General features: G+C 35.9%; 1 protein-coding gene across 2 annotated transcripts in view; it reads right to left on the bottom strand.

Moving 5' to 3' along the window:
- The window catches only part of LOC114352715 (hypoxia-inducible factor 1-alpha), a 112,340-nt gene extending 86,883 nt beyond the window's left edge, over positions 1-25,457 (bottom strand). Inside the window, exon 1 of one of the 2 annotated variants that reach the window (XM_028304393.1) lies at positions 25,179-25,457. In XM_028304393.1, coding sequence (XP_028160194.1) covers positions 25,179-25,210 — 32 coding nt within the window. In that variant the 5' untranslated portion in view covers positions 25,211-25,457. Of the gene's footprint in view, positions 1-6,164; positions 6,587-25,178 lie in introns of those variants that run through there. The other variant, XM_028304390.1, reaches the window with a different exon arrangement.
- Positions 25,458-25,767: the final 310 nt, after the last annotated feature.

The raw sequence follows: 25,767 nt of genomic DNA, 5'->3' as shown, positions 1-25,767 counted from the left end.
TTTAACGGACTTTCACTGATTCGCTGTTTCATAAAATGTAACTAATTTACTTTTATTGTTGCAAACAAAATAATCAGGATTAAAATTAAACCCTATGTATTGACCAGACCGAAATCTACGGCGTAGGCGGAAGCCTTTTGGTAGACTCTAAAATGAACATACTCGTAAATCAAGTTGTTTGTTGTTGTGTTCTAACTTTTGAGGCTCATCAATATCCAGAATCGTTTATTTTCATTTTGTCAGGCATTTGCGAACGTCAATTAGCGAGTTGACTATGAAAAACATCTCGGCGCTACTCGTAACTAGTGGCACATTTAGGCCAATGTCGAACGACTGTGGTGTTGCTATGCTTCTTCATTGAATAAAAGGTGGCTATTCTAACTGCGCTAGCAAGAGCAAGGATTTTACTTAATTAATAATTAACTTTTTAAAAAAATAAAACCGACTTCAAATGCGTGAACACAAAAAAAAGCTAAAAATTAAAAATATTGCGTATAAAAAAGTTCATCCCCAATTTTCCACCCTTAGGGGTGAAATATTTTCTTCAAATTCGCATGAAACCACCCTTTTGATAATACCTATTCAACAAAAAAATAATCGTTCAAATTGATTTATAATCGGCGGAGATATTGCGTATAAAAAAGTTCATCCCCAATTTTCAACCCTTGGGGGTTGTTTTTTCTATTATTAAATTTAAATGGGACCACCCTTGAGGTATTACCTATACGCCGAAAAAAGATTTGTTCAAATCGGTTCATAATTGGCGGAGTTATCGCGTAACAAACATAGAAAAAAAAAACATACGGGTCGAATTGAGAACCTCCTCCTTTTTTGAAGTCGGTTGAAAACTACATTTCTTTTACACATCTAGCCCAAAAAAAAAACCAATACCCGCTTTGTATGTAATTTGTGAAATACTTTTCTAAAATACTGAGTTACTTGATTTCAGTCTATTTTGTGGTTTCAGTCCAAGGGAGAAAAAGAGAAAAAACTATACTGTCTAGTTTTATGTCACCTTCACCTTCGAATAACTTTAACTGAGTTACTGAGCCGAGTTGCATTCGATCCGATAAGTTATTTTCAGTACAAAAAACCGACCGGTTACAGGATTAGATAGACAACATTTTTGATGCGTATTTAACCATTGTTAGTAACTATTAAGTAATCTGTGTCATTTTATTCAAATTCTGTTTAACTATACAGGGTGTTAGGTAAATGGGTATATGAGCTGACACTAGCCCATGTTAACATATGCATATAAATGGTATGGTGCAGTCAGAAATTTGATATCATCATTTTAATTTTTTAAATGTTCATACAAAATAAAATGTATAAAATCAGATTTGTATGAAAATTAAAATAACTAAAATAATGATATCCTGACTTTACCATACCATTTATATGCATTATGCATATGTTAACATGGGCTAGTGTCGGCTCATATACCCATTTACCTAACAACCTGTATAACCCTGTTGTGAAACAATCTGCTGATTATATTTTTAGGAAGATGTATACGATAGGTACCTATTTTAAACCATTGTTTCCCTAAGATACAAGATCTGACGATACAAAATTCTGATAAACATCAGAAGATCAAAATGATATAATATCTTTTCTGTCTAGCGATCATCATCAGCATAGTCATCTCTACCCATTTCACGGTCATGAGAAAGGCAACTCTTTCAGGAAGTTGAGATAATAAAATCACGCCTTCAGATATAGGCCAGTAGAATTAAACACAAAAATTGATTAAATCGGAAATAATTCCTACAAAAGATTTTTTTGATTTAATGGCTTCATTGGCTGCCCATTAAGACTCTCCTAAGTTTTCGACTTCGACGGAGTTGTGCTTAAGTGGTGGGGGCCCCCGAAAGCGGCGTTTTTTCGGTTTTCCGGTTATACCACGTAAAGGACTTACCCTATCGAAAAGTGGTCTTCATGACGGTTAAAGGGCACTTAATCCTGCATAGAATAAGACCAAATTCATATGTTTTGGACAAACCGTTCTCGCGCTAAAGTTCGGCAAAGTAGAAAATATACGTATAATTAATGACCCTCTCCACGTCCAATGGCTTGTTACCCACATGCTTCCAAGCCTTGTAAAGGGTCGCCTTAATCAGTGTAACCCTAACAAGGCTCACGAGTTTGATTCGCTTATCCTTGTTCGTCCCAGCCGTTCCTTAACTGCGGTTGCTGCACCTCTTCCTGACACTCTCCTGAACGACTCTGTGTTACCTAATGTGGCTGCCTCTCTTCCTTGTACCCTCCNGGTTTGTCCAAAACATATGAATTTGGTCTTATTCAATGCAGGATTAAGTGCCCTTCAACCGTCCTGAAGACCACTTTTTGATAGGGTAAGTCCTTTACGCGATATAACCGGAAAACCGAAAAAATGCCTCTTTCGGGGGCCCCCACCACTTAAGCACAACTCCGTCGAAGTCGAAAACTTAGGAGAGTCTTAATGGGCAACCAATGAAGCCATTAAAACAATAAAATCTTTTGTATGAATTATTTCCGATTTAAAAGCTAATTCTACTGGACTAATATCCTCTTTGGTAAAATAAAAAGTAGCATAATAATCACATAATATCATTTCATCTGGAATACCTACATCACTATCAGCTACTTGTATTGAAACGTCCAATAAAACTCAATAACTCTTTAGGCGCACCTAATTTATTAGTTCCATCGATTTATCAATTTATGATGTACAATATGTCTACTTATCTCTCTTATTAGAGTTTAGGCGATGAGCACATAGCTTATCAACTGTCTATATGGCTATACCTATCCTTCAATAAGACTGACATTATCTGCGTCAATGGCTATTATAGATGACCCACGCTGAACTGTCCCGCCAAACTCAATGACAGGGGGGCGCTACCATCGTTCAACTTTATGGTTTCCAACATGGCAAAAATCGGAACCTGCGATTCGGTATTGACGGTGGCGCCCCGCTGTCAATGTCATCGATAGGACAGTTCAGTATTTTGGAACTATAACGCCTAGACGTGCCTCTACTACAAATTGAGACTGACACTCGAATAAAGACAATGATCATCATCAAGCAGCAACGGACGGAACATACAAATTTCTATATGTTCACGCACGTCATATACCCGTTCAATTGGCCGACGGGGCCGCCATTATTTTTGCAATCGCGAACAATGTGTGCACTCAAGAAGAATATAACAAATTAGACCTTATTGTCAAGACCAGTAGCACTAGTTCAGTTTGCGTTTGCGGCAAGTGCAGTTGTTCGGAAGAAGGCAGTCAGGACTCTTTGTAAATAAATCACTGCTCCGCTTTACAGAATTGGCTGCAGCACGCTTAGAAAACTAAATGTATTCCACTTCTTTGCTTAAAGAGGTTCTTTGCGTTCACCTATTGTCCAATAAGGTAAAGGAAGCCACCTACGACGAATGCCCAGAATAAAATGAGTAGGTTCAGAAGGTGAGAGAAAAGAGAATGAGAGTTTAGACATAATTGTGAAAGTAGAGTCTGATGCAACTCAAAAAGCAAGGCCTAAGAACATAATACAAACGAATTATTACTTTCGTTCGAAACAACTAATAGGATTGCTACTTTAAAAAGGGGTCTTCCCAGGAAACTTTCCACAACTATATCCAATAAGGTATATTGTATTAATAACCATTAATCAAGAGCATCTGGCAATGTACCTATCCAGGATCCCTGATTATTGTGAAATTGATTTTCTCTTCGCTAACGTTCAATGTCATTATGTCACCAATCAAAACTTGTGATCTAGCTGTTTTGTTACCTTTTTCAAATGTTATCGATCTAAAAACAAAGCCATTGGCCTTTGTACAAAAGAAATGCTAAATAATCAGCTTGCGTGAGTGATATAAAGAAATGCGTACCATCAATCAAATTACAAAAATATCAAGTTTTATTATGTAGTGGTGATAGTATTCCACTATGCCTTGTTTTTGTTACTATCCAACATTGTTATGCAGATTCCAAAGCTTTTTACCGTCTTATGCCTATAAGTGTACTTGAATCGTTACTTTATAGATCTTTGGAATAATCAATTACCTTCTCTGACATTTTTTAAAACACCAGCATTAACTAAACACCCAATATTTCAACCTAGACCATCAAACGCGATAGCTAGTTTATTTTAACATCTTCCAGCGAAGATTAATGCAACGAAAACGAACAAACAAGGCAGAAAATAAACCGGAGTTAGAAGAACACTTATCTCGAAACATATTTGTTCATGAAGCTATTTAAAATGCTATTAATATGCAATTGAGTCAGGTTGCAGGCCGGTTAGACTTAGTTTTATTTATGCTGTGGTAAATATTTTAATCGTTGGAGGAGGAAGACAGTCATAAGTGCTTTATACAACAAAATTTTACAGACTGAAGGACTACACAGGAGATCAGCCTAAAACTTAGAAGGGTTATATTATGCTCCATAAAGGAAATCAAGCTGTTTCTCCTGGAAAACGGAATTTACTGATGATTTGTAGTGTAACAAACTGCTGTCTTCACCAGAACACTCAAATGCACACCGATAACTGTCATTTACAATTTTACCTGTGAATCAAGGGGCGTGTGTGGGACGCATGCGTAATGCAGTACTAAGTACAACGTCTTGAAATAACTCGTATTTCGAGTTAGCATAATTTTCCAACCCAACATCTATCTCGAAACAATGTGTGTCCAATATTATCACTGGTTCAAAAAGACATAAAGCCAGACATTGATACTGCCGCAGCTGATAAAGCGGTTGCCAAAGATGCTGAATTACACAATAACACATATTTCCTTAATCATGTCTTTGGAAGGTCTATGTGCTTACTTTTTAGACAAATTAATCGTTGTTATTTAATTTTTAGCGTTATGAGTCGCATCTCAAACTAATTTGAAAATTATAAATAACTTGAAAGAATCGAACTGCCTAAGGCGGGAATTGAATCGTGGGTTCAATTCCCGCCTTAGGCAGTTCGATTTTTTCAAGTTATTTATAATTTTCAAATTAATCGTTGTTCAAAATATGAGTTAGCGTCGCATATTATTATCGGCGTATCAGTTGTACCTCCGTCTCAGGGGTCGGTCTCGGATAGGTTATCTTATGCAAATATCCCACATGTGTAATAAACATAAACGTTGTTATGGTCCACACAAGAAACATTTCACCAAAGCATTAAAATTGAATCAACTTCTGATGTCATATTTTTTAATCGGGAGAACTCTTTTTCACGAAATCGCATGGGGAATTTAAAAAAGGCTTCGTTCATTCGCATCAGTAAAAAATACAACCAATTGCTGCAAAATATCTGAAATATCAGTGAGTAAAGCAAACGCGTGAGATCTTATAAGGGCTTTTCTAAACACGTCTGGACTGAACTTTAAAACGGTGTAACTTGGAGACGAAGAACGAGAACTTTTAAGAAACCATTAGAATTCAAATTAGCGCACACAAATCGCGCATACGAATACCTTTAAAATTACGCATTTGTATGCGAATTGTAATTCAAGTGCTTCAAAAATACGTCTTTTGTAAAATACTTCGGTCTTTTTACGTCGCCCACATTCGGAAGCGGTGAAATCACCCAAATCCACAAGACAGACACCACGTGGTGGATCAGCTGACAGATCTCGAGACTGCTTGGCAGTCTTCCATACCCATCTCATGGGAATTACAATCTATTAACTATTAACAAAAGAGTGCAGGTCAGCATCGTTTCGTGATGCGTGGCATTTCACCAAAGATTAACAAGGATTTATTTCCTACGGGAGTGAGATTAAAATTCCCGGATTTAAAATATAGTCTCATACACCACCAAGTGACCAATCATAGCATAATCGGATAACAACAATGCTGTTGCTATTCGCTATTGATAAGAAAGATTAATTAATGTATTGTAATTGCAAATTAGCCGAATTATCGTGTAATTTGAAATTATTTTTAAGTTGCTTAGGTGTTTAGGATCCAAAATCACGTTTTCATGTTTATCATTACATTATGCCAATTGCCAGGTATTTAGGCAGCGAAATCGTTTCCACAAATCGGGAAATAGAGTAAAAAAAATATTTTTTAATTATGTTAACCGCTCTTATTTTATTTTATTTAAAACAAATTAATAATAATGAGTCTGCTATTAATAAGGTTATCATCACGTGGCCACTCACATGAAATCCTCCAAGTCGACCACGTTGGTATATTGACAAGGCCCGCCATCAACGTCGTAGCACATTGAGTTGTAATTCCACTGAGGAGTCTGCTGGCATGGGAGGTTAGGGATCACGGGCGGCCGTCGCGGAACCATCTGAACCGGACAGTGGTACTGCTGAGGGATGTACCCTTGTCCGGCATTATACAAGTCTCGACACTGCACTGGTTCACTAAACCTCGGATTGTAAACACTGTAACATAGGTCCGGTGGCTGCACGTTCCATTGGCCGTAACCCACGACTGGGCATTGGTTGGCCCAACCGGTGTCCGGCATTGGACCCGCCACGGGGCAATGCGAAAGCGAGGGATCACCACTCACATACATCGCGGAAACAAAAGTTTCAACAACACAGAAGAAACCGCAAACCAGTCCATCAGGGAACGTAATCAACGTACGACTGATATGCACAGATGGTCTTATCTCCAACGACTGTATTGCTAGCTTGGTAGCAAAAAGTTGATATAATAACGAATTTATTACAGCAGATAACAAAATATACTCGCAAACGCCATTTTATCAGCTAATTTGAAAGAAAGCATTATGAATCGTCCCAAACGGGCGAAGTACGATCGGATATCTTAATAGATGATAATTTGGATCACATTTTTTTTTGTGTTTTGAAGTTTGTTGCCCCGAAGCAGTATCGACCGTATTCTTTATTAGAACTATCACTATAATAATAGTCCAGTTTTCGACAACTTCATTACAGTCAACAGTTCTATGGACGATAACATCTTTCGGAGACAAACCGAATCTTACACAGACGGAGTCACGGGGATATCGCTATTTTAAGATATCCATGCCCTTCGATGATCTTCAAAATACTTTATTATAAAGAGATTAGATTAATATGCCAATCGGCTTTTACGATTGAACTCTATCATTGTTCAGGTGGCGTCTGGGTGACATACAAACTATGTCATCATGTAAACATCGTAATATTTATGGGTTTATATCGGCTACTGGCCACTAGTCAGATATACCGATAATCAGAGGGCATTCGTTTTAATACGGGCTAGGCTATGAATTACTAACATCATTAAAAATCGCTTTATCTATATCCAGTAGATTCTATACTCTCAGGAACTGGTCTGATTTAAAAAAAACTGTGTGTTGGATAGCCCATTTATCGAGGAAGACTTTAGGCTACAACATCGCCCTACAGCCAATAGAAACGGAGCCATAAAGAAAAATGTTTCAAAAACGGGAAATATCAAACAAACTATTTTCATGTGTACGAAGTCGCGAGCAGAGCAAGTTTCCCAATACACCGCGAAAGTGAAACAGGCAGGAAAACTTTCGCATTTATAATTAGCATCAATCTTGTAGCAGCAAGGAAATTTTACAGTTTTTCGGCGATTTGCCAAGAAGTTAATATCTCATGTGATTATTAAAGTTTCATTTATACTTTCTCTGTCTTTCGTATTATGTCATAGACTTCCCTCTTAAGTCTATCCTTGGTGAATAAATGAGACGATTTTCCCGAGTCTAACTTAGCCTCCATCATCCATCATCATTTCAGCCACAGGACGTCCACTGCTGAACATAGGCCTCCCCCAATGATTTCCACATCGCCCGGTTGGTAGCGGGCGGCCTGCATCCAGCGCCTTCTTGCTATCTTTATGAGGTCGTCGGTCTACCTTGTAGGTGAACGTCCCACTTAGCCTTCACTGTAAGTAGATTTTAATTAGACAGGAGTTAATACATGGTAGAAAGAGAAGTAGCAAACAGGAGAGAAGGAAAAATACTACAGATACATAATTTAAATTATGGCATGTAATGGTTCAAGTCCATCACGATACGGTTGTATGATTGTTGTTTTAGTTTCAGATAAATGGCAGAACTCATATCAATGACTTGCAGTTGTTTACACACATAATTTTCTCAACTCAACTACGAGTTTATTGCGTTTAATTTGCAAACTCCAATGTAGGTACCTACCTACCTAGTAGGAGTTACAAGAACCTACCTAAGTAGTTTGGAATTTAGAACACTATGAGTATCTTGATATTCAAGTTAACTAGTTAAGTTCTTAGAATCTAACTATGACGATGTTATTTTGATTTTAATATTTTCAATAAAATTGTAGAGAAACAGAAGCCTCCAAAAAGACTTCGGCCTTCAGAAATGTGTTGTAAAGATAATTGACTAGTTAATTTGTTAAGGATTAGTATAACAGTGATTTCTTAGTTCGTTTTATTCCTATTCGCATAGGTATCAAAATGGATCCTAGTTAATAAAAGTAAAGAAATGCCTGAAAATTTTATAATTAGGTAGAAAATTTTTGAAATAACATAGCCTACATCCTTTGAGGAAATAATAGCCATTTAATTCAGGAACAATAAGTATCGCGTGCAGTAAGGTAAATTGCAGCAAATTAGCCTTGCAGGCAATAACAACACGCTGCTGGATCGTTTGTGACAATCCCATTCTGTTTTTAATTTAATAAAGCGGAGTTTTATGATGTGGTAATGCATAAAAAAGACGCTTTCCAATGGTGTTAGTTTTCCAAGGGCCTAGATCAGTGGTTCTTAACCGGTGGTCCGCGGACCACTGGTGGTCCCTGGAGGCATTCCAAGTGGTCCACGAAGACATCGTAATAAACAAGTGACGTGATGTGATGAGTCGAGTCAACACAATGCAAACGGCGCACAGTGGGCAACAAATCGACCACCCCTTTCATAGGATTTTGAAAAAAAAAATAAGTGGTCCCTGACAAGACAGAAATTTGGTAAAACGGCCCCTCGTGACTAAAGGTTAAGAACCACTGGCCTAGATAGAGCTAGGATAGACCTCCTGGCTCAATTTAGCACGATAGCAGGAAAGGGATGGATTGATAACTATCCAAGTTCCTTTCTCGCAAGAACTGTCGACGAATTATAGGCATAAATTTCAGTCAGTTTCAGTTGCTATGAAACAATTGCTGTTGTGACAGACTGATAGATATCTGAAGCACTTGTCCTATGATTGTGACATTAGTCTGTACGATCAACAGCACATCAGACTCTTATTATGCTGTTGCAAAATAGCAACTATCACCATCAAATAAGATGCCAGTAAACTTGATGTGCTGTCGTCTATACACTTAGATACAAGGATTATGCAGATAACATCCACTGAAAAAGTTTATCTTAAAATCAAACTATAGCCTGACCAGGAACATAAAAACCCTGGCATAGAGGCGCTTCAATTGCATTTGATAGTGCAACACTGAGTACAGTCGTGTCAGTCGTACATGTGTTAAATTAATAGGCTAAATTTATGTATCAGGATTCAGGATTACGGGCTAAGAAGAACGGTCACGCCCCATACAAAAAAAACCCAGACCCGACAGAAACGAGACATACCTCAGTTTTTTTGTCATGTCTTAATTAGTTAAATTATATATTTTTTATATTCGAAATCTATGTATAACACCAAAATATTACCCTTTGTTTTTGTTTAGGCGTTATACAAAAACTAATACAAAATGCTTATTTATCACCAACATTGGTCAATGTATGTACCTAAATGTCTATTACAGCTGCTATGGAATGTATCTAGGTGTCCTGGAGATACAACCGGATTATACAGGGTGGTTATACATATGGAACGATAAGTGATCTCACTCGATTATTTCTAAACTATACAAGATATCGAATTTCCCAATTCCATAAAATTCAAAACTTAGAAAGTGACAAAAAACTTTAAAATAGGTAGTTGAAACAGACTACAGCTAATTTTCATAGTGGACTGTACTATACGATAAACATGTCAGTCAATTTGACAACCTTTGTCGCAAACATTATTCAATGAAAATATTGTCCGAACCCTTAATATTTCTCTTCGACAAATACATTAACACATCGTAGTAGGGAATTTAGTGCAAGAACCCCTCCACTTTGGTATAGAAGGCTCATTTTTTCAACAGTGGTTCTTTGGGTGCTCCTGAGTAGATTTCCGTCGGTAGACATCGGGAGCCCCCCCTGTGATAGCAGGGGGAGGGGGGGAAAGTTTCCTTCCNGTAAAGGGTTAACCGGTGGTCCGCGGACCACTGGTGGTCCCTGGAGGCATTCCAAGTGGTCCACGAAGACATCGTAATAAACAAGTGACGTGATGTGATGAGTCGAGTCAACACAATGCAAACGGCGCACAGTGGGCAACAAATAAACCACCCCTTTCATAGGATTTTGAAAAAAAAAAAAAAGTGGTCCCTGACAAGACAGAAATTTGGTAAAACGGCCCCTCGTGACTAAAGGTTAAGAACCACTGGCCTAGATAGAGCTAGGATAGACCTCCTGGCTCAATTTAGCACGATAGCAGGAAAGGGATGGATTGATAACTATCCAAGTTCCTTTCTCGCAAGAACTGTCGACGAATTATAGGCATAAATCTCAGTCAGTTTCAGTTGCTATGAAACAATTGCTGTTGTGACAGACTGATAGATATCTGAAGCACTTGTCCTATGATTGTGACATTAGTCTGTACAATCAACAGCACATCAGACTCTTATATGCTGTTGCAAAATAGCAACTATCACCATCAAATAAGATGCCAGTAAACTTGATGTGCTGTCGTCTATACACTTAGATACAAGGATTATGCAGATAACATCCACTGAAAAAGTTTATCTTAAAATCAAACCACAATCTAAATCTCAGGTGCTGTTGCGAAGGAGTTTCGAGTGGGAAGTTTAAATAAAGATAAAATTAGCTCCAATACAAAACACGTTCGCGGTAACGCCAGTAAGTAGTCGATGTTTCCAGCAATTACATTTAAAACAAACAAGAAAGATGGAGAGGAATAAATTTTTGGATAGTATACCTACCCAAAACACACACCAAAAACGTAAAATAGAAAGAACGTGAGTCCATAAAAAAATATGAACCATGTGACGTCTATACAATTTAGTAAATTTACCTGCTTTGGACCACAAAGTAAAATATTAAGTAGTAAAAAGAGTGTAAGAGATGGGTGGGTGGGTATGAGGGATTCCCTCTACTTAATAGGTCGGTATCGTTATCGAAATAATAATATCGAACGAACTAATTAGTTTGTAAAGACAACATACTTGTACTTTTAGATCAAGAAGAAAACCTAACAATTACAAAGTTAGAGCCACTGAATAAACGGAGTGAAGGTTTAATTATTATGAAAACAAAAAAAAAATATTATGAAAACAAAAAATCTAAAAGTAACCTAACTATGGCATTCATTTTCATTACGTCAAATTGAGTTATCTACGTTATTTACGATAAGAATGTTCAGTAAACAAATACCTAACAGGACTTCGGCTTATTATATCAAGATAAAAAACATATTTTTGGGAAGTTAGCGACGAAAATAACTATAAGTTTTCTCAGTTTATAAGTAAGGTAAGAGAGTATTCTTTCTATAATGTTCGGCTCATGTTTACAAAGGAAAACACCACGAAAGGTTCAAGGTTGAAGAACTTCGTTCAACAGTTACCTATTCAAAACAAAATAATACATACAAAAGTCGTTTAAAACGTAAAAAATTAGTGACAGCACAGTGGTAAAAGTATTTAACAGGTAAAATAAATAAAATAACTAAGCACATACTACATTCATACTACATGCATATTATTGCATACCCCTTACCCCTCGAATAGAATGAATTATAAAATTATGTTTTTCATCATATCGTCCCTTAGCTAACAACACCGCCTAAGTCGATTTTTGGCGGTTTTGACATTTTAATGCCATTGGATAGATCTGCTCATCGCGCGTCTAACCATTGGTCACATGTTATAGATTTCAGCCAATAAGAAACCGTAATTTGAATTTTAGTGACACCGCGCAAGTCGGTTTGCCTCGCAACACCGCTCAAGTCGTTAGTCTGCCATACATTTCTCGTAAAGTTCCTTCCCGCTCCGTAATTTTTATATTTTTAAGTGAGTTTTATCGCGAAAAGGTCTATAAAAGAAGTTTTAATAGTAGATTTAGAGGTAAGCTATATAATAATATATTTTTTTAGGATTTACACGTATTAATATATAAGGAAATGATAATAGAAAATATCTTCATTTACTTAAGCGGTGTTTACAATTTTTTTTTTCAAACTTAGGCGGTGTTTCAAACTGTATTTTAATACTTTTAGGAAGCTATACAAGTGAAATACACTATTGATGGANTGCCGTAGGAGTTTTTCCCCCGAGGATGACGGAATAAAACAGCTTCCAAAGAGCCTTTAGCATCGACATTTCACTTGCTTTCAAAAGCTGAGCCGTAATTCTATCATCACACGGGCCTTGTTGTTTAGAGCTATTCCAGAGCTATTCCAAGCTCGTGTAGACTGGCGTTCGGGATATCTTAGGTATTGTGTCGGGTCAATCTAGCTCTTGGGTCTTTGGTTAGATTTGTAACAGGTGTGAACACAGCCGTGTATAATTGTCCGTAGAACTTCTAAACCTCTTTCAATATCTCAGGCCCCGACGCTCTTCTCGGTCTTCAGCTTGGTCAGTTGGCTTTGGCCAACAGACAGACGAATCTCTTACGAACACCTTAGAGCCCTTGTTATGCTCAATCGTCTGTATTATATGCGTAGGTCGCGATTAAGACGCCGATACTGAGTAGCATCTTCAGATGACTGCAGATCCATGTTTCGTCTCTCTTCTATAAGGTTATTGATGAGATCAGTGATATTTTTTGTTTCTCTTAAACGACGGGTTTTAAAGACCTTAGACCCAGTCATTTGGACAATTCCCAAGAACCTACCATTGTACTCTTATATTTTTGCAATGTCCTGGCATTGGAAACGATTTTGCAACTCGAGTTGAGCTTTCGGGGTTGGATGGACGCTGGGCGGAGTGTAGACTTTATCAGTCGACATCTATCGAGATTCGGACTTATATTTAATGTGCCCCTTACCATTTGGTGATTGCTTCCTGTTTTGACCAAATTGATCTCACAGACAACATGCTTCTACGTCGACAAGATGAAGTTGATCTCATATTTCATAGCGTCATTGGGATGCAGTGAAATCTACTTTCGCTGTTTTGGCNCTAGAAATGAATTCGCCATCCTTTAATTATCCGAAAATGATACCACACTTGCCCTAATACCCATAGTTTTGAAGATATGGGCCTTAAAGTGAAGCGCGGCGGAAGAAAACTTGCCCCCCCTCCCCCTGCTACCACAGGGGGGGCTCCCGATGTCTACCGACGGAAATCCACTCAGGAGCACCCAAAGAACCACTGTTGCAAAAATGAGCCTTCTATACCAAAGTGGAGGGGTCTCCATACAAATCATTGCACTAAATTCCCTACTATCGTGAACCACTTTTCTTTCACGACTATAAAAATATTTTAGCAATTTAATTCACAAAATCAATTGCAAACCATTGCAAACATTTAAAATAAAGTTTGTTTACACTTTGACAACAATAGACTGACATGCAAGGTGACATGTAAATTAAGTTTTTAGTTACTGTTGCCATTAAAAGAAATTAGTACCATTAGTTTTCCGCAACATGGCGAGGGTTTTTATGTTCCTGGTCAGGCTATACAATCTAAATCTAAGGTGCTGTTGCGAAGGAGTTTCGAGTGGGAAGTTTAAATAAAGATAAAATTAGCTCCAATACAAAACACGTTCGCGGTAACGCCAGTAAGTAGTCGATATTTCTAGCAATTAGATTTAAAACAAACAAGAAAGATGGAGAGGAATAAATTATTTGGATAGTATATCCAAAACACACACCAAAAACGTAAAATAGAAAGAACGTCAGTCCATAAAAAAACACCCATGTGACGTCTATGCAATTTAGTAGATTTACCTGCTTTGGACCACAAAGTAAGTGGTAATATTTTTGTTGTAAAAAAGAGTGTAAGAGACGGGTGGGATTCCCTCTACTTGATAGGTCGGTATCGTTATCGAAATAATAATATCGAACTAATTAGTGTGTAAGTAAAGTCAACATACTCGTACTTTTAGATCAAGAAAACCTAACAATTACAATCCGCCAGATGGCAATACGTAGACGCGAGGTCCAAATGCTGCGTGATTGGTGGATTTTGACATATCTGTCAATGTCATGTCAAAAATAACCAATCATGCAGCATTTGGACCTCGCGTCTACGTATTGCCATCTGGCGGATTTTACAATCGCGTAAACCCTCTTATTATGAAAACAAAAAATTCTTTTAAGTAACCTAACTATGGCATTCATTTTCATGACGTCAAATTGAATTATCTACGTTATTTACGATAAAACTGTTCAGTAAACAAATACCTAACAGGACTTCGGCTTATTATATCAAGATAAAAAACATATTTTTGGGAAGTTAGCGACGAAAATAACTATAAGTTTTCTCAGTTTATAAGTAAGGTAAGAGAGTATTCTTTCTATAATGTTCGGCTCATGTTTACAAAGGAAAACACCACGAAAGGTTCAAGGTTGAAGAACTTGGTTCAACAGTTACCTATTCAAAACAAAATAATACATACAAAAGTCGTTTAAAACGTAAAAAATTAGTGACAGCACAGTGGTAAAAGTATTTAACAGGTAAAATAAATAAAATAACTAAGCACATACTACATTGATACTACATGCATATTATTGCATACCCCTTACCCCTCGAATAGAATGAATTATAAAATTATGTTTTTCATCATATTTACTCGTACCATGCATAAAATAACAATTAAGGAAATGAATAATTAATATAAAATTACCTTACAGACAATCAATATTATTAATGTTACATTTTATATCCGGAAAGTAAATCTGATTTCCGCAAGTTCTATAAAAAATAACCTTACCATTAATTATTGAATTTTATATTGATTTGAAAGCTTTTATTCTCTTTTATTTTTCTTTTTTTATGTCGTCTAAAAATATTTTAAAAACTGCAAACGAACGAAACAGGGTGAATAAGAGTAAAAAAAAAGAAATGGTAATGAAAAATTCTTTCAGACAGCGCGTGGTGCCGAAATTTTTAAAGAAGAAATCTACAGGGTTTTTTAGTTTTTTTAAATATCAAAAACTATACACTCCCTCAGCTACGAGTCTGATAATGGCCTCTACACTATGCTGTGCCTCTACCTACCTACATTGTAATTTTGTATGGGTCCTTTACTGATAAGAGACCATTTAAGGGTAACTAAAAGCAGTAATCTTGCATACCAGGCGCTTTTAAAATTGAGTCATAACATATCATCCGTTATCAAAATCAGAATGCTTTGTTGCCTACCTGTTGCATCATTGATAAAAATAAAATTACATTTTCAGACATCAAAAATCAAATAGATAGATTATGTTTACGGACTTTACGGCGATATAAGACGACATTGAGGGTTGAATAAAAAACGACGTTCATCTACATTTAAGAATAGATTCCTACTTGTGAAATGTTACTTTACTTAGTTGTTAGTTCGAAAAGATAAAAAACTAAACAGGTATCAGTCTCCAAAAAGAACAGTTTGTGAACGCTGATTGATGTTAATTACTCATCAAATAATGAACAAGTCCAAAATTGAACTGTTCGCCAAATAAGGCGATGCACGATCTTCCATTTACGAATAGTCATAAGTTTTGCCGAAAACGTTGACCACGTCGTAGATAAGAAACCATCAGGCTCCAGTAGCTTACCCACAACTTCTCTAAAATCATTAAACGTTTACGCAATTTACGACATTTGATCTTAAGTTCAACGAATGAGCGTCACCACAACTTATGCAGAATCGAATATTTATTAAAGCTGTAAATTCCAAAATCCCCTAAGCCGGAATCCGTTTGTTTTCCTTAGTTCTGATTCGAGTCAACAAACTGGATGATGCATAATTGCATTAATTGCAAATGTATCCTGAATATTCAGAGATACTTTTCACAAAACGACTTAGATATTTTTTGTATCCACATCGAGGAAGCTCTTGGCCTGCTTCTCACCTAACGCAAAGTTATGACGAAGGTGGAAGCGAGCTTCACTCGAAATCCTCAACCACAAAGGAATTGGCTACCTTACCTCTGCTGGTACACAACAATGTAGGTAGTTAACAGATTGTTGTTATAGCGACAAACTTCGGTAAGATGGTGGTAGCTAGCCAGGTGGACTTAGAACAAGCTCCACCACCAAAACCTCTGCCTGCTTCAGACCCCTGGATTGAAAGCAGGTGGTCTCATTACTATACCACAGAGGCGGTTTTTAAGAGATTTTATCATAAGAATTTCTCTAGATTCCCTCCCTAGGCCACAGCCTAGGCTAGGGAGTCAATTATTTTTTGTTTTGTAACATTATGCTTCTAGGAAGTAAGTTCTCTCCAGTAGAAAGCTAGGAAGTCCCGTGGATGTTGGCCGCGTGTGGTTGTGGCAGATAGAAATAGGACCACTCCCACTCGTAAAAGGCGACTAAGTGAAAAAATATGGGAGAACGGTCTCCCCTTAGCAAACCCATCTGAATCCTGTAGTATCCTGAATATCAAAAACCTAGCAACTGCATATCAAACTTAGGATCCCATCCTCATTCAGCTCCATTACTTAATTTATTTCTTTGTAATAACATTACTTGTAAAAATAAAAAGTAAAAAAAAACTAAAACCCAACTACGACAAAAAACGACGCTAAAAAGTATAAAACAAGATTTTCAGAATACTGAACTGAACAAAGTTGCTAATGTAGTTGCATAGTAATTTTCATGTTTGGAAACCGCAGTCACACGTTATCAAAGTGCTACGGTAGGTAGGTATATCGTTTGCCTTTGCCGTAGTCGGGTAAAAATTAATGAAGGCTTTTCCTAAACTGCGGCAATGTAAAAGTTAAATCTAACTGAACACTTTAAAAATGACCCACCTTTTATTGAATGAAGAATGTTCACTAATTTTGTTTTTTAGCTTTCTGTATTCTCTGTTAAAAATAAAAAATACATGTGAAAGAATTATTTCGATACGTCAATTAGTTTCCAAGTTATTGAATTTTAAAGGTGAGGGCGGCGGTCGGCCCGCCATTTTATGCGCGTGACGTCATAATATAGTGACTGGCTCAAATTTGTATGGGTGGAATCTTGCAAGCTGAATTTAAAACCACTTCCGGACAACCGATTAAGCTGCAATTTCGCATACACATGTAATTTGGATGCAATATTATGATGACATGGAGCTGATCTGATGGTGGAGCTGGAAGGTGGCCATAGGAACTCCATAATAAAACGACTTAACTCCATCGAGTTTGGGCTCGTTCGTTTTGTATTGACGAGTACTTCAATTCTATTAGTAATCAGGGTCTGATGATGGAGCTGGAAGGTACTTCGCAATAAAACGACACAATCGCATCAAGTTTGGGTTTGGTTCAATTTTAATTTCTGTGATGGGACTCGATATTTAAGCGAACTTTGAATGCCTATAAATCATAACTACCTACTTGGTCTTTTTGAATGAAATAAAAACAAATGTATTTGTATATGTAAAAGCTTAACTGTAATAAAGGTTTCAAGTGATTTNTAAAACGTTTTATTTAACAGTGATTGTATGTTACATGGTTTGTAAATGTCATACTTTAGAAGTCCTGTAAGTTTTAGGTATGATTCCTTAAGAAAATTCGCTAAATTTCGAGTAAATGCAGCAACAGTCAGAACATAGAGGCAAAATCTCGTAACGCCCGAAACGCACACTTTTCGACTCATATTTTCGTTATCCTACATTCTAAGCTGTACAAACTTTATTATTAAGATAAAACAACTAAAAACGGACAGATTAAGTCACTAACATTATTAAAATACTATTTCAAAATACATGAAATTGTTGAATATGTGTGTACGAACGTAACACCCGAAACGATGGAATGACCCTATACAGTTTATTACCAATAAAACTTTTAACCTTAACAACTTTCTAGTTTGTATCAAAATCATTAACCTTATTTTATTTTTAAAAACTTTAATGATAATAGTGCTTTGAAAATAATTATAACTTTTCATTGCTGCTGACAAAAGGTGAGTTTCTTTCTTCCACCACCTCTGAGTGACTGACTGCATTGTGGACGCCCTCTGCCCCATCTAGGGGACATAGGACCTTAAGTCAAGTAAGTCAAGACCACTTCTTCTCAGCACCCAGGGTTCGAAATTATCAAGATAATTCCGATAATTATCGGATAATTATCAACAATATAAGATACATTTGTCATATTGTTTCATAAGAAATTTTGATGTTACATTGTTTCAAGTCGAGTTATTCGTTGCGAATGTTGCAAATGCTTTTGGTTGCTGATTTTTGACAAGTTACCCATCGCTAGTCGCATAAATTGTGGAAAATAGATAAATATTTTGATGCTTAATAACGAGTGAATGTTGTCCACAACAAAAAGCCAAAAAGATGGGTTTATTAACTATCTTTGTTGAATAACACCCACCACTAGACGCAAGTGCAGAAATGCACGTTCGAAATCTTCGAATACAGTTTACTTTCATGAGTGCATTTTTTTGTTATTATCATCTGATAATTATCCATCTGTTATTATCATCTGATAATTATCCATCTGTTATTATCATCTGATAATTATCCATCTGTTATTATCATGATAATTATCAAGATAATTATCGTGATAATTATCATTGATAATTATCCTTTCGAACCCTGTCAGCACCAGTCAATATGTTGTCCTCCTGAAGTGGTAGTAGGGCAAGCCATATTTATTGGGATGTGTAGAAGTGTCCTGAATAGGGCCTAGGTACATACTAACGAAGATTTTGAATTTGGAAGCTGATTGAACTGGAACAATGAAGCCAATAATATTACAAAAAAGTTACTATACTGTTGTGTAACTTAAGCCATTAAAAGATAATTTAAACAGTTAAACATGACATGAGGGTACCCATTCATCTCTACTATCTAATCAGCTAGTGGAATTTATTGCAAACATTGTTCATTAAAAAGTTCCAATTTTGACGGCAGAGCATGACACAAATGTTTACTAGTAATACAAGGATTTTAGAAAAATAAAAGCATAGGTACCAGCTATTGCTTTGCACCTAAAACTCCTCTTTTCGAATGTTTATTTCTTCCCTGGTATCAAATTCATTGCATGGCACCTATAATATTGCAGTTGAATAGGTTACAAGAATTATTTTTTCCACTATAAAATGCATAATTTACCTGAAAAATACTAGAGACTCGATTACAGTGTAAAGTAATAGGGACAANAAAAATTTATTGTCTGTATCAAAAATGGAAAATGCTGGTTTGACTGTCAGTTTTTCTCAAGGTAAAGTAAGAGTTTTTGAAAAAGATTACATACTAATGATTGGTAATAATTCTGGAACTTTGTACACAGTGAATGTTTTAGTAACTTCAGTAAAATCTTGTTATTTAATTAATAAACCTGATGTAAATCTTTATGAATTGTGGCACCGACGTTTTGGTCATTTGGGTTCAAGTAATTTAAATTTATTGGCGAAAAATTGCATGGTAAAAGGTTTATCGGACTTAAAAAATAAAACGACACAGAGTGATTTATGTGAATCTTGTTTATTGGGTAAAAGTACTAGACAGCCATTCAATCATAAAGGCTATAGAGCCAAGAAACCTTTAGAGTTAGTTCATACTGATGTATGTGGTCCAATTTCACCAACCACTTGGGATGACAAAAANTGAATGCCTATAAATCATAACTACCTACTTGGTCTTTTTGAATGAAATAAAAACAAATGTATTTGTATATGTAAAAGCTTAACTGTAATAAAGGTTTCAAGTGATTTTGCATACCTAGTAACATTCTCAATTGGTAAATATTTTACTACGTGAGTAAATATAATTGCTGACTTTTGGCTTGATAAACTTGATAACAGAGCGAGTAATCAGAAGTTGAGGTGCATCTTTGGATATGTTCCAAAGGTTAAATTTTATTCTGCTTGCGATTTCACCCTGACCATGTTGTGAATTAACTATAGGGTAATTCCATGACAAATGTTACCGAGGGTGAAAAACTAAATATGTTCTTTTCGCATTAAATCTGATGAATTTTGAAAGTACACATTCCAAATTATAATGTGCAACAAAAAAAATCTGAAGGAAACACGTAGTTTTTAAATTATTAGTCTTCAAAGTCTATACTCAAGTCAACTCTCTGAATGATCATTTTCTCTCTAATTGCTGGTAATACGATTTAAAAAAAACTATCAATCTGTGAACCGTTTTGCCACTACATATATGATTTGAGGGTATTTATCATAGTATTGGTAGATAGCGTCGTAGTCCCAAAAAAATGGATAATCATCAAGTTTTAAGTGTGTTTTCTTGTTACTTCGGCGATGTAACACCCGAAACAGAAAAACAGGTATTTGTTTTATTATTGTACCTTACACATGGATTAGGGTAACAATATTTGGTAAAAGTAAGGTCATGGTAGTAATGATTTCAAATAGTAACTAATATCTGAGCATGATANATGATGACATGGAGCTGATCTGATGGTGAAGCTGGAAGGTGGCCATAGGAACTCCATAATAAAACGACTTAACTCCATCGAGTTTGGGCTCGTTCGTTTTGTATTGACGAGTACTTCAATTCTATTAGTAATCAGGGTCTGATGATGGAGCTGGAAGGTACTTCGCAATAAAACGACACAATCGCATCAAGTTTGGGTTTGGTTCAATTTTAATTTCTGTGATGGGACTCGATATTTAAGCGAACTTTGAATGTCTATAAATCATAACTACCTACTTGGTCTTTTTGAATGAAATAAAAACAAATGTATTTGTATATGTAAAAGCTTAACTGTAATAAAGGTTTCAAGTGATTTTGCATACCTAGTAACATTCTCAATTGGTAAATATTTTACTACGTGAGTAAATATAATTGCTGACTTTTGGCTTGATAAACTTGATAACAGAGCGAGTAATCAGAAGTTGAGGTGCATCTTTGGATATGTTCCAAAGGTTAAATTTTATTCTGCTTGCGATTTCACCCTGACCATGCTGTGAATTAACTATACAGTTTATTACCAATAAAACTTTTAACCTTAACAACTTTCTAGTTTGTATCAAAATCATTAACCTTATTTTATTTTTAAAAACTTTAATGATAATAGTGCTTTGAAAATAATTATAACTTTTCATTGCTGCTGACAAAAGGTGAGTTTCTTTCTTCCACCACCTCTGAGTGACTGACTGCATTGTGGACGCCCTCTGCCCCATCTAGGGGACATAGGACCTTAAGTCAAGTAAGTCAAGACCACTTCTTCTCAGCACCCAGGGTTCGAAATTATCAAGATAATTCCGATAATTATCGGATAATTATCAACAGTATAAGATACATTTGTCATATTGTTTCATAAGAAATTTTGATGTTACATTGTTTCAAGTCGAGTTATTCGTTGCGAATGTTGCAAATGCTTTTGGTTGCTGATTTTTGACAAGTTACCCATCGCTAGTCGCATAAATTGTGGAAAATAGATAAATATTTTGATGCTAAATAACGAGTGATCGTTGTCCACAACAAAAAGCCAAAAAGATGGGTTTATTGACTATCTTTGTTGAATAACACCCACCACTAGACGCAAGTGCGGAAATGCACGTTCGAAATCTTCGAATACAGTTTACTTTCATGAGCGCATTTTTTTGTTATTATCATCTGATAATTATCCATCTGTTATTAGGGGCCGTTCAAGTATTACGTAAGCACCAAGGGGGGGTGGGGGGGTCTCTGTTTTGCTTATTTTGATGACATGGGGGGGTAGGGGGGTCTAGATAATGATTACGTCATTGTTAGTTATTTACGTTTTTTCGGGGATTCCCGCAAATAATACATATGCGTAGGCACTCGCCTTGAGAACTGATTAGGGGAATTACCGCACATTAGGGAAATTACCGTGCGCTATTCACTTTTCTAATAATACTCTCGTGCCGACATTGCCCATTGAAATTTGAGAGTCGTAGTCCGCATAAAATATTATTATACGCGAAGCCGGCCTCCCGCGCGCGTTTTGTTTGGATACTAAACATATTGTAAGCATTGAAAGTTATCATTTGTGTTTATGTTGATGCATACAACGTGTCCCAAAATTCAAGGATAAGCCGGCGCCGCAGGATGGACATAGTCATGACTACTTCAGGAAAAATAAGAAAAAAAATCTATCTCAATTATTTTTTAAGTTACACAATAAATTATGACATTCTTTGAAAATTGACACCCCTTATGATATTTTACATTACCACGACCACTATTTTTTAAATATTTCTGTTTTTTTGTTTGTATCGGCAACTTAAATAGTGCTGCTGTCCACTCCAATTCTTAAAACCCCCAGAATCCTTGCAGTTTTTACACAAAAGTTAATCNCTGGCCACCTCTTGACTTCATCATCAGCACTCTGGACATCATCTAGCACTAAAGTGCACGAAAAGACAAATCCAACGAACCTAAACTAGATGCAATTCCGCCGTTTCGTTTAGAAGTTCCTATGGCCACCTCCAGTCTCCATCCAGCTCAATGATACCATAATATTGCATTGTCATCGTACTTTCATAAGTATACTAAATTTCAGCTCAATTAGTTGAGGAGAACTGGTTTTAAATTCAGTTGCAAGATTTATCCCATACTAACTAACAAGCGAAGTGCTTGTAAAAATGGTACGCATATCTTTTTTGCGACTAGTTTTCTTAGAGTATTATACCATTTTGGAATCTTGGATAGTTGCGTCAACTTTATAAAAAACTTGCCGCAGTAGTGTTCATACTTTTTTTTTACAAAACGACGAGTCAAAGTTGAGTGAAAGTAAAAATCGTTCAAAATTTTAAAGAAATATCATATTTTGATTAACTTTTGTGTAAAAATTGTAAGGATTCTGGGGATTTTAAGGATTGGGGTGGACAGCAGCACTACTTAGGTTGCCGATACAAACAAAAAAACAGAAGTATTTGAAAAATTGTGGCCGTGGTAATGTAAAATATCACAAGGGGTGTCAATTTTCGACGAATTTCATTATTTATTGTGTAACTTAAAAAATAATTGAGATAGATTTTTTTTCTTATTTTTCCTAAAGTACCCGTGACTATGTCCACCCTGTGGCGCCGGCTTATCGTTGAATTTTGGGACACGTTGTATATTGATGCAATTATGTTTGTTGTGTTCTTTTTTTCAGATTATATTTTTTTGTTCCTACTCTATGTCACGGTAATACTATCATATAGTATTGTAACTTCATATAAACGGACGAAACGCGAGCTTTTCTTCGAAATTCAAATCTCGGTATGCGCTAGACATGCAAAAGTCGGGGGTGTCGCGAATGTGCCACAGTAATAAACTGAAGATGTGTTGTTTTGTAAACAGTAAGTGTTGTTTTTATAAAAAATAATTACAAGTACCTAATTATACAGTGTGTTAGGTAAATGGGCTTATAAGCCGACACTAGGCCATATTAACATTATATTGTAAATGGTATGGTTTAGTCAGTGATATCATTTTTTTTTTAATTTTCATACAAAATAAAATTTATAAAATCAGATTTGTATGAAAATTAAAATGATTAAAATGCTGATATAAAATTTCTGACTTCACCATACCATTTATATGCACACGTTAACATGGGCTAGTGTCTGCTTATAAACCCATTTACCCAACACTCTGTATAATAAATCAAGCATTTTGTACGCCTCGGTCGAGGAGCATACATTTTACGGTCGCAAATTTATAAGATTTGTTACTAAATCTTGACACAATTTTTTTTTAGTTAATACATCTACTAATGACAAGACAACATGCATTTTATCCTATTTCATTCACAAAGTATTTAGTTTGTCAAAATAAAATAAAATATTACAATCACAAATACACTCACAAAACTAGATAGAAATTCTAAGTAGGCAGATGTAGTGAAAATAGGGTCTGCAGGTGGGCAGCCCTATCGCATGTTGTCATAGGGTGACGTACCGCTCGGCTGTTGACATTTATTTCAAAAATATGGCCGAGTTGGAATACTGTATAGATAGTATTACCGTGTCTATGTGTATCAGTTAAACCTTATATTTTCATGAATTTTCCTATTTTAAAAATGACAATATAAAAAACATTTATAACAAAATGTTTACGTAAGCATAGGGGGAGGGGGTAAGTGCTTTGCTTACTTTTGATGACAAGGGGGGCGGGGGGGTAAAAAATGGTAAGAAATCTGCTTACGTAATACTTGAACGGCCCCTTATCATGATAATTATCAAGATAATTATCAAGATAATTATCGTGATAATTATCATTGATAATTATCCTTTCGAACCCTGTCAGCACCAGTCAATATGTTGTCCTCCTGAAGTGGTAGTAGGGCAAGCCATATTTATTGGGATGTGTAGAAGTGTCCTGAATAGGGCCTAGGTAGGTACATACTAACGAAGATTTTGAATTTGGACGCTGATTGAACTGGAACAATGAAGCCAATAATATTACAAAAAAGTTACTATACTGTTTGTGTAACTTAAGCCATTAAAAGATAATTTAAACAATTAAACATGACATGAGGGTACCCATTCATCTCTACTATCTAATCAGCTAGTGGAATTTATTGCAAACATTGTTCATTTAAAAAGTTCCAATTTTGACGGCACAGCATGACACAAATATTTACTAGTAATAACAAGGATTTTAGAAAAATAAACGCATACCAGCTATTGCTTTGCACCTAAAACTCCTCTTGTCAAATGTTTATTTCTTCCCTGTTATCAAATTCATTGCATGGCACCTATATTGCAGTTGAATAGGTTACAAGAATTATTTTTTCAACCATAAAATGCATAATTTACCTGAAAAATACTAAAGACTCAATTACAGTGTAAAGTAATAGGACAAGGTGTTTAGATTTTAGATAATTTGACGTAACAAAAACAAATATTCAAACCACACCACATTCAAAGAGAAAGTTTGGACTTCGATGAAACCACGATCACAACGACGAACAGGAAAATTAGAAAATCCATGAAAGAAATCCCAAATTCCATTGGTAACTGTTTGTGTTCATAGGTTATGTCCCAGAATGCTTCAAAATAATTGTATCAACTTACCTCCTTTTCTGATTAGCTGGTTTCGAAGCCATCACAGTTTTTATCAAACGACACTATTATGAAACTCGACGATATGACCACAATCTTAGAACACTGCCAAGGAGAGTATCATATCGCTGTCCACTATGGATAGTTTAAATTTGTTTACGTATGCACCACAAAAAAGTCTCACTAATCACAAAATATTCATGTCATTTTAAATTGCACTAACACATAAAAATACACTTTGTTATCGTGGATTCGTGAACTTGCACAGTAGGTAAAAAAGAGACACGAGATCGACGTCGAAGTTATTTGACAAGTAGGTTTTCCTATGTTGTTTTTAAGTATCAGGAAAAGATCTCATTGGTCAATTGAATTTTTATAACTTACAATGCACCAATAGCGCTTTTGTATTCGACATTGCATCAGAAAGCAGACTGCTAAGATCGAACAGAAGGACAGAGAGGGCGCCACTCCCGTATAATGCTGTCAAAAGCGTATTGTTTGCTATTTTTACCGTAATATTAATTTTATTTTTCATCAGAATTTTATTCGGTATTTTATTATTATCACTGGAAATGTTATTTTGCATTAAATTATTCCCACT

Source organism: Ostrinia furnacalis, unplaced genomic scaffold (genome assembly GCF_004193835.3).
Source record: "Ostrinia furnacalis isolate ACB-3 unplaced genomic scaffold, ASM419383v2 OfSCF1431, whole genome shotgun sequence".
Lineage (NCBI taxonomy): Eukaryota > Metazoa > Arthropoda > Insecta > Lepidoptera > Crambidae > Ostrinia > Ostrinia furnacalis.
The sequence above is the reverse complement of the archived record's forward strand: the minus strand, read 5'-3'. Positions and strand labels throughout refer to the sequence as shown.